Here is a 17,558-nt window from a genome sequence, read left to right as displayed (position 1 = left end):
GATTACTGACACTTACAAATTCGAAGTCAAAAAATTTGAAATTGGGTTCTGAAAAAGAGATGCAATTAATAAAAGAAGCATCAAGTAGTGATAAAAACAATTATTGGTTTTTATTTATTATTTTTCTCCTTTTCCATATTTTCGCATGTTATTTAGGAATTTTAAAAATAATTTAAAAGTATGCATGTGTTTCAGCCCACAACAATCACTTCAATGAGAGGTGCACTATTTGGGTAGGAAAAGGATGACCACAACTGATCTAATGGTTATAAAATGGATTTTATCTGTAATAATCAAAATGTTTTTTGATATGAGATTACAATAAAAAATTGTAAGTTTTGGACATGTATATTCATAGCCTCGAATTTCGGAGCTGTAGTGAATAGAAACTGATTTCTAGTAGCAGTGTGGCAGCTCTGCCAATGTTTCAATCTAATGAAAAGTTAAAGTACACATTTCTTATGTATACATACCTAAATTTTGGAAACCTAGAGTGGCAGGCTGATTAGCAACAATATTTAAAAGTACACCAAAACCAGGCAAATTTTCCGGGATGAAAAAAACCCAGCAAACTTCCTTCTGAATTCAAAAGATTGCAATGCGTTTTTTCCGAATCAAATAATAAATGGTATTGTCGGGAAAAAAAGAAAGAAAGAACCATTAATTGTGTTATAGGATTCTTAAAGGAGTTTTCTTTCTAAAATATACAACGGTTCGTATTCAGAAAAATGTATCACAAAAAAAAAAAAAAAAAACGAGCTGATGTGTGCATCACATGACTTCCTTTTACTCCAATTTAATGTCATTTTCTCATTTTTGGCAGTTTTAATGTGATTCAATAGTTTACTCTCTAAATATCATCAACAATAGTCAAATTTAAACCAGATTTTTAAAAAAAATCGCCAAATTTGTTGCCAAGTTGGCGACTAAAAGATTGAAGATATATTACCAAGTGTCTGCTAAGTTATAACACCACTTGAGTTTACATCGAAATTAACAATGATTTCCCCCCAAAAAGGGGCAAAAGACCCCTTTAGAAACACCCGAATGCAACCAAAATGGGAGGTGCACAACTAGACCCCACAAGGACTCTACGTACAAAATTTCACTTTTCTAGGACATACCGCTTTTGAGTTATGTGAAATACATACGTACATACACACAGACGCACATACATACATACATACATACGGACGTTGCGAGAAAACTCGTTGTAATTAACTCGGGATCGTCAAAATGGATATTTCGGGTGTTTGTACGTTCCTAGGCCTATATCCACGTCTGATCGGGTCGAAAAAAACCTCAACGTTCATTCGAGGGTGAGCAAAATGGAAATTAAGGCCTATCCTTGAGTGAAAATTTTTACACGAATATAATACTTCCTTTTTTGAAAAAGGAAACAAAAAATCATAGTCGAAATGAATTTCTTTAAAAAATCACTTTTGATTTAAATCAATGATTTAAAAAAAATCACTTGATTTTAATCACGATTTACATCAAGCTGATTTCAATCAAAGAACTCTAAAGTAAACTGCCAGAAAATTTTGAAATTTAAGTTTAAAAAATACAATTGAAGTTAATCTTTTATAACAAGGGAAATGTTCACCGAAGTGGTTAAATTAGACGATTTTTACTTATGTGGGGGGAAAGTAAGCACTCCCCCAGGGATTGCTCAAAAATTGAACTCTAAAAATTCAATTAAATGCTTTTAATAAAGTTGGGGTTTGAGACTCTTAAACGGATTATTTTCAAAATCAAATTTTAAAAAGAAATTGTAGACCATTTTTGATGACATTCTGGAAAGGATTGAGGAACAGAGACTCTCTCCCAGAAAGTTTTCGAAATTGCACTTCCAAAAATGAAATGCTAGAAGATTTTAGATGATGACGGGGATAGGTGGATTTGTAGACTCTCTCCCGAAAAATTGGAAGAATAAACTAAATTCAATTTTCAAGGACGTTGAGGGAAACAAGGGAGCTAGTCCACGAGGAAGCTGCAACCCCCATAGCCCTCATCTGCTTCGTCACTGAATTAATTTGCCGAATTCTTTACCACATAAACAGCATATAAACCACATATTTCAGCAACATCATTTTTTAAAAATAATATCAGGACTTACTTCAGAGTGAGCCACCGTTTAGAATGAATGGAAAGTTCAATAACAACAACCATTTCGATCCTGTTGCTTGTCAAACGAACACGAAAAAAAGCTTTTTTGTCTAAAATGTTTCCAATTTTGGGTTCAGAATACGAAAAGAAGAAATCAAAATTTCATGCGCAACTCTTCAAATGCAGCATTTATCAATTTATAACGGTAAACAATCTTACTCTAATCCCTCACTTTGGAAAGTAAACAACCACAACGCATTTTTCTGACGGTTGCAGTTAAATAGCAGAGATTCTCGGACGGAGGAGAGGAGTGCAATACTTATCTGGAGGAAAAACTATTCTTAAAGCGCACTAACTCATTTCACAAACTGAAGTGCCATCTTCCACAGTAATTCAAGTTGTAAAATTTTCAAGCGGCTCAAATATTTACATTATTTCAGTTTCTGTTTTCACGTACAGTTTGTTTTGTTTCTTTTAAATGCGGTATGTTTTTGAGAAGAATGTGAATCAAACATAAGAGCAGGTCCAACAAAATTTTTTGAAACAATTAAAAAAGTGAGGACATTTCATTAAATGAAATGACCCTGACCGGAAAACTTCGTGCGTTGGAAACTCTTGGACGGACCAAAGAAAAGAATGGAGATTTCTTGACACCTTTGGTTGAGAGCTGTCCACCGGAAGAAGTTTTAGTAACGTGGAAAAGAAGCCGAAATTTAGATTTAACCGAAGATAAGAACTGTCGCAGTTTAGAGCAGTTAATGAACTTTCTTCGCCAAGAAGTCAATGGAGAAGAAATGGTTCGTCTTGCAAGAACTGGTTTCGGCACGAACTCAAATTTGCGCAAACGAGAGCCCACAACTGAGAAGGAAAGCGACCTAGCTACAGCTGCAGCGTTAGTAAGTACTGAGAGAAAGGGTAAGCGATTTCAAAGTTGTATTTTTTGTGGAAAAAGTCATCAAAGTAATAGATGTTACATTGCAAAAGCGGTCTAGGAATATTGGGCGCCGGGAACTTTGAGCGCCAAGCATTTTGGGCGCCGGGAACTTTGGTCGCCGAGCACTTTGGGCGCCGAGCATATTGTGCCCAGTATTCCCGGGGCCTAAAATGCTCGGCGCCCAATGTTTCCGGCGTCCAAAATGCTCGGCTCCCAATGTTCCCGGCGGCGAATTTTGAAACGCTCTCAATGCTTACGTTACGGTAGCTACCGGTTAGTTAATCACGTGACAGCTAATGATCACGTGCTCTAATCAACTGCTTAGAATAGCAACCGATTGATCATAGAACGCTGCGGTTAGTAACCGGTCGACTGGTGAGGTTCGTCGAACGCAAGGAATGCTTGCGTTCGACGAGCTCAACTGGTAGCTACCGGTGATTCGATTCGATCACGTGACATCTAATGATCACGTGCTTTAATCAACTAATCAACATATTAATACGGTAACCGGTTCATGATAGAACGCAGCGGTTAGCCACCGGTTACTCAGTAATCGACCGGTTAGGATCGCCGAACAAAACCAATTACAGTACATTGGCGAAATGAGAAATAAAAACGAGCGCGTTCTATTACACAGCATGGTAACCTGGATACATTAAAGCAACCCCGAGTAAAATGTAAACAGAGCCGCCCCTTTAAATTGTGAGGTAGAAATTGCAATGCGAAATATTGCTGTTTAAAGTTTTAGTTCGTTTTAATTTCACGATTTACTGTTTTTTGTGTTGTGAAATATTTCCGTTTTCGTAGGGTTTCTTCTGAATCTTAATTTACATCTGTATTGTTGTTATGTTTGGAAAATTCTACTTGCTGTAAACATTCGGAATAAACTCACATTGAAAGAGACGCAGAACAGATTTTAACATGGTAGATAATACATGCTGTTTCAAAATGAGTTTCTTTGACTGTTGATTTTTTTTTTTTTAATATTCTTGAGAATAGTAACTGAAATAAGATCTGAGTGTGCTTCTCTTATTTTATTGATGTTTTAATTTATTGGTTTTCTCTGAACAATATGTTGAAGATTTTGGTTAGTTCATAAAGTTTTTTAACAATAAAAATGTCGTGAGAAAATCTGTAAAAAATACTACCATTTAATGACCTAAGAAATACATTTTATCTCAGGAAAGAATATAATCCTTTTCATTTAATTTGTAATTTCACCTTCATCTGTCTGTTTTACCGAGACTCTTACTCTTTACCGAGGCCTAAAAACTAAATCAAAGAAAATTTTGTGATTTCTAATTTTAATCTGTTGCTATCTCATATTTAAAACCAAATTTAAAATGTTTGTAATTAATTTTAGCAAGATTTTTGATATCAGCTAAGTCCGCGCGCAAGCGCAGTTGAAACGGCAAATTTGTGATAACCGGGATTAAACGTCGAGTGGTAACTGATGGTTATTGAATAATGGTAGAAGAGTTTTTAATGCTAAAAAAAGCCAATTTTTTTCTGAAAGTACAGTTACAACTTTACAACTTTATTTAGTTGAGATTCATATTAATAATGAGGATTAAAAGCAAGTTTGCCAAGACTTCATTAGAAATTTTAAAAAATTACAATAAAAAGTGAAAAAACGTACCTGAGCATTAGGTAGTACACGAGCTTGAAGGGGGCCCGAGATTTTTAAACTGAGAGGTGAAACATTTGTAGAGACGTAGGGATAAAGAATATGCAGGGGGACCCGTAAAAGGCATTTATAACGAGCCCCATAATTTCGGTGCATGGCGGACCCTGTATAATACTATAATCTTCATTCATTGCATATGCTTGTTTATCAAGTGAAAATTAAAATTTGAGTGCTATTCAGTGCCCGAATATTAAAGTACTTCGCCAGACAGAATAGGTGCTGATGTCTCTCGTATAACACTGTTAATTCGTTCCGTGTGGAATCGAAACCGTGTTATACGAGACTTAAAAAAAAAAAAAATAATAACATTTAAATTTAATCTTTTCTCCCATTTTCTGCCTATTATTTTCTAAAAGCACTTCAATGATTCATTTTGTTTTTATTGTTTCATGATGTAGTTTTATCTAGTAACATGTGATGGGCTAAACTTGCTCCAAATGCTCATGTTTTTGAACTTTTCACTTCCCTCACCCCCTCAGAGTAGCATTAATAATAAATTTAATGCACCATTCACTTCCAAATAAAAATAATAGCTATGAAACAGTCTAGGTGGGAGCATTTCCAAAAAGTGGGTTATGTAGGCAGGGGGGGGGGGTCATATTTGGATTCAGGGGGTCATTTTACATAAGAATCAGCAAGAATTATAGCAGAAGCATTTTGAAAGGGTTTTTTTGCCGCTCAGTGACTTAAAATAATGAAGTTGCTCCAAGCTACTCTCTAATCCAATACTGACCCAGTGCTCTTCATGCACAGGACACATTGGGGCACGCTGGAACAACTTTTATTTTATTTTGTTAATTTTATGACCAATTGTAATTAAAGGGCTCGGGGCAGTAAAGTGACAAGCCACAAGGAGTGACTTTTCAATCAAAATTCTTGTTTCTCATAACTAAAATGGAAATAAACGTGACAATGGATTATGTCATTTGGAGAATATAGAATGTATAATACCTTTGAAAAATTCGACAAATATTTTTTTATGAATTGGAAATTGGCCTACTGAAAATTCACAGCATGTGGCATATCACATTCTTGCCCCGAGACCTTCAATTGAAGGACTTGCAGCAAAAAGTTTTTAAAAGCTTGCAATAAAGCTTCAAACACCAAAGCATATTTTTAAATTTCTCAAATTTTTGGGACTCCTCTTGTATGACTATATTAAGGAGGAATCAAGGGAAGTTATTAAAATATAAAAAAGAAAAAAATGGATCGATGTTTTAAGCTCCATACAAATTTTGTTTTCATTCAGGCACAATTTAATAGCTCGTACAACGCTTCAGATTCCAAATACGTGAATCAAATTTGTAAAATGCAAAAGTCCATATGAAATTACAAAGAATAGTTTTATGTACATAGTCAATTCTTTAGCTGTAGAAAATATCTATAAACTAAAATTACTTTTACTAGTTCCTTTTCTCTCAACAATTTTTGAAATTCTTTCCAATTTACTTTTTGAGGAAAAGAAAATGCTTCAAACTACATTTACAAAAGAACAGTCGTTTACCAGAGCATATTCTCAAGTATTATATCAGTATTGCTACTTGAGAACAGCCCTGAAAATACACATCAGAAGAACTTGGCTTTTCTCCAGTACAGATTCTCAACAGTTCATTCAGGTGTGTCGCGATTTGTTATAAGAATACAATTCATAACAAACCTGATTTCTGACAATACTGATTCTGATTCCCAACTGATTTTCCAGGTTTGTTAGAGGTGAGACCAAACTTCACAGAAATACGGCATTCAACTTTCAAATGTTGTTTGATGATTGCTGGACCCTGAATCATGAAAATCTTTAGCTTAAACTTCACAGAATGCGACTATTTGCCAGATTGTATTTCCAAGTGCTTTTTTACGGATTCTGCTCGAGAAAATGTCTTAGAAAAAACTTATAGGAACAGGAAATGTTTTTCCGCCAGTATGACTTCTAAATGCACTTTTAAAACTCAAGATTGGGAGAATGCCTTAACAGCAATATTCATACAAACGGTTTCTTCCGCGTATGGATTTAGGCAAATGTGTTTTTAAACTTGAAATACTTCAAGTCTTTCAGCAGTTTTCATATGCAAAGAGTTTTTTCCGCGTACGGATTTAGGCAAATGTGTTTTTAAACTTGAAATGCTTCAAGATGTCTTGCAGCAGTTCTCATATGCAAAGGGTTTCTTCCGCGTATGGATTTAGGCAAATGTGTTTTTAAACTTGAAATGCTTCAAGATGTCTTTCAGCAGTTTTCATATGCAAAGGGTTTCTTCCGCGTATGGATTTAGGCAAATGTGTTTTTAAACTTGAAATGTTTCAAAATGCCTTTCAGCAGTTTCCATCTGCAAACTGTTTTTTCCAAGTACAGATTTAGGAAAATGTGTTTTTAAACTTGAAATGCTTTAAAATGCCTTTCAGCAGTGTTTGGACGGGTTTAGTTGAGCTGGTTTCTCCCCGGTGGCGGTGTGGATTTCGACATGTTTCTTTAAAATTGCAGAGCTGGAAAATGCTTTTGAACAAACTTCGCAGCTATAAGGCTTCTCACCCGTATGAGTTCTCAGATGTTTCTTGAAATTTGAACAACTGGAAAATGCCTTTGAACAAAAGTCACAACTATACGGCTTCTCATTAGAATGGATCCTCAGATGTTCTTTCAAACTTTGAGCTTGGGAAAATGATTTTGAGCAATATTCGCAGGAGTACGGTTTCTCTCCAGAATGGGTTCTCAGATGTTTCCTTAAATACGCACGAATGGAAAATGTCTTTGAACAAAAGTCACAGCTATACCGCTTCTCATCAGAATGGATCCTCAGATGTTCTTTCAAACTTTGAGCTTGGGAAAATGATTTTGAGCAATATTCACAGGAATACGGTTTCTCTCCAGAATGGGTTCTCAGATGTTTCTTTAAATTTGCACGCCTGGAAAATGCCTTTGAACAAAAGTCACAGCTATACGGCTTCTCATCAGAATGGATAGTCAGATGTTCTTTCAAATTTTGAGCTTGGGTAAATGATTTTGAGCAATATTCGCAGGAGTACGGTTTCTCTCCAGTATGGGTTCTCAGATGTCTCTTTAAATCTGTAGAGTTGGAAAATGCCTTTGAGCAATGTGCACAGGAACGCGGTTTTTTACCAGAATAGGTTCTCAGATGTGTTAATAAATGTGAATTGTTGGAAAATGCCATTGAGCAATGTGCACAGGAATGCGGTTTTTTACCAGTATGGGTTCTCAGATGTGTTAATAAATGTGAATTGTCGGGAAATGACATTGAGAAATATTTACAGGAATGTTGCTGATCCAGTTTCTCACCAGAAAACATTCTCTGAAGTTTCTCTATTTTCGTAGCTCTACAAAATGCCATCGAACAATGCTTGCAGGAAAATGATTGCTTTGGTTTCTCGCCACAATGAACCTTAAGTATTTTTTTAAAATATGAAGTGCAGGAAAATGCCTTTGCTCAATGTTGTCTGGAATATGATTTCTGGCCATTATAGATCTCCAAACGGACTTATAAATTTTAAGCATTGAAAAATGACTTTGAGCAGTGTTTACAAGAAAAATGTTTCTCGCCGGTATGGATTCTGGAATTTCTCTTAAAAGTTAGAAGAAGGGTCAGCAAAAAAATTTTAAATTATTTTCACACAAACATTTTTTAAAAACGAATTATGCTGGATTTCTGAATGGAAAGCCATTGAGGAATAGTATAAAAGTGTTCTCTTAAAAAAAACACACACACAAGATGATTGTTTTTTGCTAAAATAAAGAATAGAAAATTCTTTCTGTTATCGAACGTTTTAAAAGTTTCTTAACCAAGAACATCAAAGAGAAAAAGTTTTTTTTTTTTTTTTTTTTTTTTTTTTGGGGGGGGGGGGGTTAACTAAAAACTGTTTGTGAATTAAACATCAAGACTGCCTTTGAAAATATGAAAGAACAAATTCTTTACACTGTTATTTATGCTTAGATTTTGTCACAGAAGTTACGTTTTATTTCACGGTACAGAAACGTTTTTTTTTTCGCTTTACTTTCTTTTTTAATTTGTCTTCCAGTTTACTTGCAAGTTAGCCACGATACTTTGCTACGATAATCAATCATGTAATAAAGATTGCTATACAAAATGTCCACAGAATCCTTAATCTTCAAAGAAGAGGATTTATGAGCGTATGTGTCGACTCACCATCGAATATCTTGCCATAGGTAAAGACTTTTACATTACTTTATCACTGGTCTGATAACATATGTTCAAGTACGGTCTCATTGCATCGAGATTATTTAAACTGCATTATAACTGAATACCTTTTTTCCGGTCTGAACAAAGCTCCCTTTATTCTAGTTAACTGGATGAATCAATCTTCAGTATATTAAATTCGGCTGATGCAGATGATTACACCAATACGCTGTTTGAACTTGAAATTCAGCGAAGTCCTTCACTACATCGTCCAGCAGTCACTTTGGAATAATTCCTTAGATGAACGCACAAACAAAAACGTGCACTGATACAGGGCAAGGGCACGTTCAAAGTCTGACATCACACATAATGAAACCCATCACTATGCATTCCATATTATTGCTGAAAAAAAAAAACGAAAAACATTAGAGCAAAAAATCTAACAACATTTAAATACAAGGGATGCAAATGATTTGAAATTCCTGCACTGAAAATAATACTTCACCATTCCGGCAGCAAGAAAAGATAATTTGCATAAGGATGATGGAAATAATTTTTACACTTGAAGACTCACTCACATAAACAACTTACGCTCATATATTAATATATTTTATACACCTACAGTCGAACCTCCACACATCGAAATTTTCCGTGTATCGAAATCCTAAAAAATTTCCATGTCCATTACATAGAAAAATTGTTTCTATGTATTGATGAAAAATCTCCATATATCAAAATTTTTTTCAAGACATTCGTCAATTTTTTTTCTCACTTTAGACTGTTTGTCGCCTGAAAAATGAAGGTTGGGGAAGAAATTAATGTTCACCAAAGGTTGCTACGAAACTCGTAAGGAATCTGGGGTTGAGGGGTGTGTAGATAAGGTGTAGTTCCGTTCTGGAGTTCTTCAATTCCCTGAAGTTTATTTCAAATTTTAGTTGCAACCAGTAATACTGTAAAATCAGTTTCGAGTTATCCCAATTGTTTGTTGATCATCATTCCTGGTCTTTTTAGCTTCAGTGAAAATCATTAAAGTTAAGTAGATTGATTTTTTACTGTTCTCTCAATTACATTGTCATAACAAAAGTCCCCTAATGTTGTGGATCAAGTTGAATTGGTGAAGAATGAAGATGTATGAAGGCACAACATTGTCCTTTCTGATAAATATAGTATTTCCACAAGCAGAGTGCCTGTTATTATGAGAAATCGGAAAGCTGTAATAAAAGTACTGAAAAAGTGAAGTACTACTAAAGTACTTCGCTCAAAAACATGAAACGGCATTACAGTTGATTTTTTAGAAACAATGCAGTGCACAGTTAATGTTTCATTTAATTTTCAATTACTAACTTTCATTTAATCAGATGCTCGCATGAATTGGAAATTAGGTTTCACACGAAAATTAGCTTTAATTATAAAGTTTTGGGAAATTTTTTATACAAATACAATACAAATATAAATGTGACGACCAGCAACAGGCTCTGGACCCAGCTAAGCTGGTCCTAGTCACTTTATTAGTCCCCAATGAAGATCAATGGTCCTCTTAAAGCTATCCAACCCCTTGCTCATTACCACCTCTTCCGGTAAGCTGTTCCAAGTGCCCACGACCCTACTGAAGTAGCAGTTTTTCCAGATTTCCAAGTGAGCCTGAGATTTAAATAGCTTAAAACAACGACCCCTCGTCCTGCTTTCAGTGCAAAAATTTAATCCATTAACATTTTTCATTTTGATAAATTTAAATAACTGAATCATGTCCCCTCTGACTCTCCTTTGCTTCAGGCTATACATATTAAGCCTATTAAGTCTGGTATCATAATCTAAATCTGGAAGTCCTCTTACTAGTCTAGTCTAGTTACCCTTCTTTGAACCCTTTCCAATACAGAAATATCTTTCTTCAGATAAGGTGATCAAAACTGAACAGCATACTCCAAATGAGGTCTCACTAAACTCCTATATAAATGCAGAAGAACCTTCTTAATGATAAAGACCGTTTCTATGTATCGAAATTTCCATATATCGTTTTTTTTCCCGGCCATTTGCTATTTCGAAACATGGAGGTCCGACTGTACCAGTAGAACTTCTAAATGAGGACACTAAGGGGACTGGACATCTTGCCCCTTAAATAGAGGGGTCCCTTCTTCGGCGGTAGATGAATTGATGCGTATTTAACTCAGTACAATTTTATAAGCAATTTAAACTAATAACATTTAAGATTAAGTACTGAAAATGTTTCACATATACTAAAATTATTTCGAAAAAAAAAATTTAAAGAATTAAAATTTTATCGAAACTTTTGTACTATCCAACTTTTGTAACTGCTTTTCATTAATTACAATTTTGAAATGATGTGTTACATGGTTTTGTTCGTAATCATGTAATTCACAGTGCAACACAAAGCAAAAACCAGTATGATCACATGCAATACTTTATACTAATCGGTACTAATTTAGTACTGACAGCCTAGTTATCACATCTGGAGGCTGCAGTTTTGTTCATATTAGAACTCATCAGTCTAGAATAGTGAATAATTGAGTTAGAGGCAAATGTCATATTTTTGAAGATGTCATCTCAACAAAACTGTAGTCTCTGGATGTGATAACTGAGGAATCTGGTACATTGCACATGGTTCTGCCTAGCCCTGGCTCAGGGCCGTTAACTTACTGCTGATACAGTATGAGATCAATAATCATGTTTCAAGTTCTAGTTCTTACAAAACTTTGTTATGGGAGGTGCACTATCAGTCAAAGCTGAGCCCATGCGAAGAAATTGATATGAGGGCAGAGCATGAATGTAGGTTTCAGCAAAAATATGACAATACATTTTTTTTTTCTGCATGTTAATCTCCTGACAAACTTTTGTCAGTTAATTTTTGGACAAAATATGAACTTTGAATTCCAAAACTTCTAAGGCAGCAATAGATGTATTTTAAGAATTTTTCTTTGTCACAAAAGTCCCCTAATGTTGTGGATCAAGTTGAATTGCCGAAGAATGAGAGGCAAATGCATGGAATGATACTTGAATACATAGATATGGAAAGAATGATGAATGTTATGATGGAGGACCCTATTCAAAAGGAGTGCGTCCAGAAAAAAAAATGTTTCTTAAATAGAGGTGTCCCCTAAAGTAGGTATTACTGTATCAACAGATTCTAGCTGAAACAAAATAAGAGGAACAATCCACGGGCCAATCCAGGATTTTTTTCCCGCTACCTATTTTTGTGAAAGTATTGCATCATTATATTTTCGTGGAAGTTTCTTTTTTATCAGCATTGTTTTATAAATTTTTAGAGGCATCCTAATTTTTGTAAAAGAGAAGTAGAATAAGTGAAATTTTTGTTCCAAAAGTGTAAATGTCATCTAGTATTATTTTTAACAGGTTTCGTGTTTTCGGAAGGGGGGGAGGAGCTAATAAAAATACCTTCGTAATTCCAGCTTCATAGGCTATGTACTGTGTACAATATAGGAAATTATGAGAAAAACGGTTCCCGAAAACAGGTGTTAAAAGATTGCGATAATATTGCAAATACACTTTGGCGAGAAACAGCTAAAAAATAGTTAAAATACTACAAAAAGGTTACCATTCAAGCGATTTTTATTTTATGAGTAAATTTTGTTTTAAACAGAGAAAGAAATTTTATATTTTAAAATGCAAATTTTTGTGAAATTTTCAATGTTTTTGTGAAGCTACCAATTTTATTACTTGGTTTTTGTGAAAGTACCCATTTCAAAACAAAATTTTTGTGAAGGTACCGAAAAACGGTAGCAAAATCAGTCTGTATTGGGCTCTGTAATAGCACTCATCAAGACGAACGCAAAATGCAATGGAAGATGGGGTCGCAAATGATGTGAACAAATGGATTGGAATTCGTCCAAGTTTCTATTATCTCTTTCTCATCAGTCATGAACAAAGTTTTTTTTAAGAGGAAAGCCAGTTTTATGCTGCTAGCCTGTTCTGTAAAAAAGCAGCGAGCAAGACTTTGATATTTTTATTAGTATCGCGATTTTTACCCTTTAAACATTATTTGTGGCACCATGATCCATTGCATTTTTCATTCGTCTAGATGAGTGCTATCATTCCTCTAAGCTTGCTGAAGCTCATATACAACCTGTATGTAATGAGTAAAATTTACTATGAGTAAAATTTACTGATTTGTGCAACTCACTCCCCCTTTTTCTAATATTTTATAGTGTAATAAATTTGTTCATTGGTATCTTAGATGACAAAAAGATGACAATAAAAAATAGCACAACGATGACAACAAAAAATAAACAAATTTTATTAATTTTTTTATTAGGCAGCTAAGTCAAATCTTCTGATTCCTCTTAGACTTAAAATTTACAAGTTTCCCACACGGTGGTATCTTTTTTTTTTTCCCCCATGTCCTCTACATCGCTCAGTTTTGCACTGGCAGGTAGGCTGCAAAGAGGAAAAAATGAAGAAAATAGAATAACTTTTAATTCTCCCTTAACAATGGTGAATCCCATCTTGTGCTTTTATGTTAGCACAAAAAGCCCGTGGAGTTATTGGAAGTAATGGGCCCCTCTATTGTAAAAGTTTATGTTCCCATGCTGTTTACCCCCCTCATTTCACACCAATATAGCCAGAACAGGACATGGAACCTACAGAAAACCATTCAATTATCTAAATATCTCTCCAAAGTTAAAAAAACATTGTTGACAGCATCATTTAAAGGAAAAGATTTTTTGGCCCTCCAGTCCAGGGAAAAAAACGTTTGGCAATGATAACAGATAAGAGAAAAGAGACTTTGGTTAGATTAGAGACCTTGATGGTTTCCATAGAAGTCTTTTCTTCGAGCAAAAGTTGAAAATGAAATTCTGATCTGTGTGTCGTGAACTCCTTTTTTGAATTTCAAGCTTCAATAAAACTTAATAGCTTGAACCTAAATCTATTGTTCAGTGGTTGGGCATGAAAAGATTTGCATGCTATAGTCAAGAGATTGAGCAATCTATCAGAGCAACATAAGATATTTCTGCTGTTTTGGGCGAAAGCGGACAAGAGAGTTTTATTAAAGTACACCTAGATGTATTACGAGTGATGCCAGGCACTTATATGAAAGTACATCTGATTACAATGTAAAAACTGATAAGTAAAACATAAGATAGAAAACTTGAAATACCATTTTATTGTAATAGTAAATACATTAGACCAGTGTATCCCAACCTTTTTACTTCCTTTTACATAGTAAAGGAAGTAATGTATCCACAAAAAATTTTCCCTCAAATATCGGCCCAAATTTTGATTTTGCTAACCCCCGAATAAGTTGCATTAACTGGAGATTGACAAATGCAACCAAGCAACTGTAAACATTAAAAATATCCTGGATTACTCCATATCAGACAGTATGTCTGAAATGTGAGTGCTATTGTGTGCATGCAACGAAACACTATTTTTACTGATTAAACAAACATTTCCAGTACTAAATCAGTTAAAGAATACCAACAAAATATTTTAATCATGTTTAACTATGCATTTGCTTGAATTAAAGAGCTGAAGCAAACCAGCAGGACTTTTCAATTTTTTTAAAGAAATTTTTAAAATCTTGTGACCGGTGGGACTTTTACGAGATATGAGTTTTCACTTGCTCTCATATTTCAAGAAATCCCTCTGAATATTTTAATGTTTCACGACAATAGCATTTTTTTCTATAAAAAGGCATTCAAATGAAACTTAATATATGATATTTATGATGAGCAAAATTTTTTTACCAAACAGGATTTTTTTTTTTTTTTTTTTTTGTGATGTGACGGGTGTGGCAGTGTGCAAAGTCCAGAGGCGTAGCTAGACCCGACTTTCGGGGGGGGGGGGGGCTTACTTATTTTATATATATATATATATATATATATATATATATATATATATATATATATATATATACAGTGGCGGATACAAAGGGAGGGTCATATGGGTCATGACACCCCCCCCCCCTCCAACCGTCAACAATATTATCCATCCACATTGTGATCAAACAGTTTTTGAATAAAATGCAAACGATTTCAGTAGTCTTTTCAATTCATTACGTATTTTTTAAAAGCAAATATTTGAAATATTGATTCCTTTCATTGCTTATGAAATTAATTAGTAGCATTATGCTTTACTAACTGCTTTATTGGCTGATTTGGTGCTTTTTTTTTGCCTCCCAAGCAATTTCGGAAATTTTCGTACCCAAAACCACAGGTTCACTCATGGAGGCGGGAGTACAGTGTTAAAACTACAGGTTGCGTTTGGCACCTTTCAGGGGTGAAACACTTCTTCACCAGCGACACCCAATACGGAGCCGAAATCGCACCTCTTATTACGGTGAAAAACGGGCACCTTTTAAAAGACAGACAGCGGCGGTGAAAAGAAGGAACCTTCAGAGAGATAAATGGCACCGTTACTGATTTCTACAGTAGGCCCTCTTCCCCCCCTCCCCTGTATTGTGTGCATTTTTTAATATTATTGTGTTAATTGTTTGTGCTTATGATATACAAAGTCTTGGTACGTTTTTCACATTGAATTGATTTTGGGTTAAAATTTGTCATTTAAGGCATTTGATCACATTTCAGACTTTCCAACATAATTTAGAAGCGTTCATGACTTCAATTCCTCTATCCAAGTTCTAACTCCCTTGGATTGCTCTGTAGTTTTAAATGGATATTGACATTTACTACAGCATAATACTAAAAATTAAGAATGTAGGCATCTGTGGATAATTTACGGACACATTCAACATTTTTCAGTTATATTACAATCACGGAAAAATCAAATCGTTTCATAAATTGCAGGCGTTTTATAAACGTTCAAAATATTTTAATCAAGAGTAACATATTGATACGTATACATATATGGTTTGACATTTGAATATCCTATTTGAACATAAGTAATCTAAAAAAGCACTTTTTTTTTCTTTTTTAAATAGGAACTTTTTTGACATTAAAATCAAAACAAATTTTTGGCAGACCACATAATAAATAAGCATTGGAAACAGAAATCAGAAAAAAATAATAATAAACGCGTCTAGACAATGCATTCGTTTTTTTTTTGAAATAACACCAACGAAGTATTTTTACGTAATGAGTCATGGCATGAAACACACAGAGAGATTTCTTTTCCAAACATCCTTTTTTTTGTTCCTTTGCTTCGTCTACGCAACTATTTTATTGAGAAGATAAAGACATTTAGTGTATCTGCTGTAGCAGTTCAGTTACATCGTTAAATTTTCATAACGGTTACTTATTAATTATTTCGTATTGCTAACAATAAACATTTTGGGGAAAATCCGCGAGACCGCTGGAGCGACAAGCAAGTAACAGCATGTATTAGTACACATGATAGAAAAAGCCATACATCACTATATTAAAACGGTTAACTATAAACAAGAAGTAGTACTCAGTTCACTTTGTTGAAACTCGACTCTGAAAACACTAAAAGCCTGTTGGAAAGCCTTAAATGTTATACCATGATTAAATGACTGTACTTACGCAAGGTTTTGAAGGTTTGTCCCAGAAATGTTGAATTTTAATCCAGTTTAGTTGTCAATTCAATGTGAAAATTTAATGTATCAACAACTACGTTGCAGCATCGTCGTCCGCCATTAAAGTGGCTGAATTGAACTTATGCCGGAGTGCACAGCGTATGTGCGAGCGAGGCACCTTTGCGGAGGAAAAGAGTCGCTATTGGCTACTACGTGAGCTGATGGCCCTTCATTACCTTCTTTCATCCACTGAGGTGCTAAAAGATATCGGAACAATATTTCCTAGCCTCTGTGACTCTCTATGGCTCCGTCTTTGCACCATAAGGCGAAAAATCGCACCTATCTGGCTCCTCCGGTTTTAACAGTGTAGTCATTCTTCCACATGTGACTCCCCCCTAAAATGATACTCTGTATCCGCCCCTGTGTATATATATATATATATATATATATATATATATATATATATATATGTGTGTGTGTGTGTGTGTGTGTGTATATATATATAAACTTTTTTAGTATTAACAAAATAAGAGGGAGGTGAATCTTACATACTTTGGAATGGAGTGCCTCAAGTCCGAAACTTGTGTCAAACAAACAAAAGCAAAGAAATTTTTAAAGAGATTTTTTAGAAGAAGAGTAAAGGGGTGAAATTCATAGGTTTGACATTTAAGATAAACATTTCAAGTTCATGGTTAATGATCATTCAAGTTAAAAGCCATTTCACTCTGTTATCTGGATTAGTACTGTTCTTTGGTTGCTCTCTTCCTTAAAATTGTGATTCCTTAGAAAACCGAAATGATACGAGTAAAAAGAAAATATAAGATTTTTTCAACTAACTAAACTAATACAGAGGAGTTTTAATCAACAACCAACATTGTCTTTAGTATCGATTTCAAATTTTCACCATCATATTCCAAATATCTATAACGTTTCTTAAAGTCCCCGTATCTCAAAACCTCTTTATCTCGATTTTTTCTTTCCTGTGAAATTTGAAATATACAGATTCGACTGTATGCAATATTCCCACTGCGCCACTCATAAAATTAAACATATTTAACAATTTGCGGAATGAATGAAGAAGAAAGGCTACATATACGTGGATTTAACAAATCAATCTCATTTCTAAAGCCAAGTGTCAAATTTCAGTCAATTATTAAAAATTGTCGCAGCAGAGGGAGGCATCTTGATGTTTGAGGGTCACTCATGTAGCTGATT

The 17,558-nt window shown here is 34.5% G+C and overlaps 1 protein-coding gene across 1 annotated transcript; it reads right to left on the bottom strand.

Annotated features, from left to right (window-relative positions):
• Positions 1-6,991: 6,991 nt before the first annotated feature.
• Positions 6,992-8,329, bottom strand: LOC129232936 (zinc finger protein 271-like). Its single transcript, XM_054867038.1, has one exon. It carries the CDS (start codon positions 8,069-8,071, stop codon positions 7,124-7,126), a length of 948 nt encoding a protein of 315 aa, XP_054723013.1. The 5' UTR covers positions 8,072-8,329; the 3' UTR covers positions 6,992-7,123.
• Between the last annotated feature and the right edge of the window lie 9,229 nt (positions 8,330-17,558).

This window comes from Uloborus diversus, unplaced genomic scaffold (genome assembly GCF_026930045.1).
Source record: "Uloborus diversus isolate 005 unplaced genomic scaffold, Udiv.v.3.1 scaffold_14, whole genome shotgun sequence".
In the NCBI taxonomy this organism is placed as follows: domain Eukaryota; kingdom Metazoa; phylum Arthropoda; class Arachnida; order Araneae; family Uloboridae; genus Uloborus; species Uloborus diversus.
The sequence above is the reverse complement of the archived record's forward strand: the minus strand, read 5'-3'. Positions and strand labels throughout refer to the sequence as shown.

What these genes read in the sequence shown, in the direction of transcription:
- LOC129232936 (XM_054867038.1), bottom strand. Translation starts at nt 8,071, where the DNA reads ATGGCATTTTGTAGAGCTACGAAAATAGAGAAACTTCAGAGAATGTTT.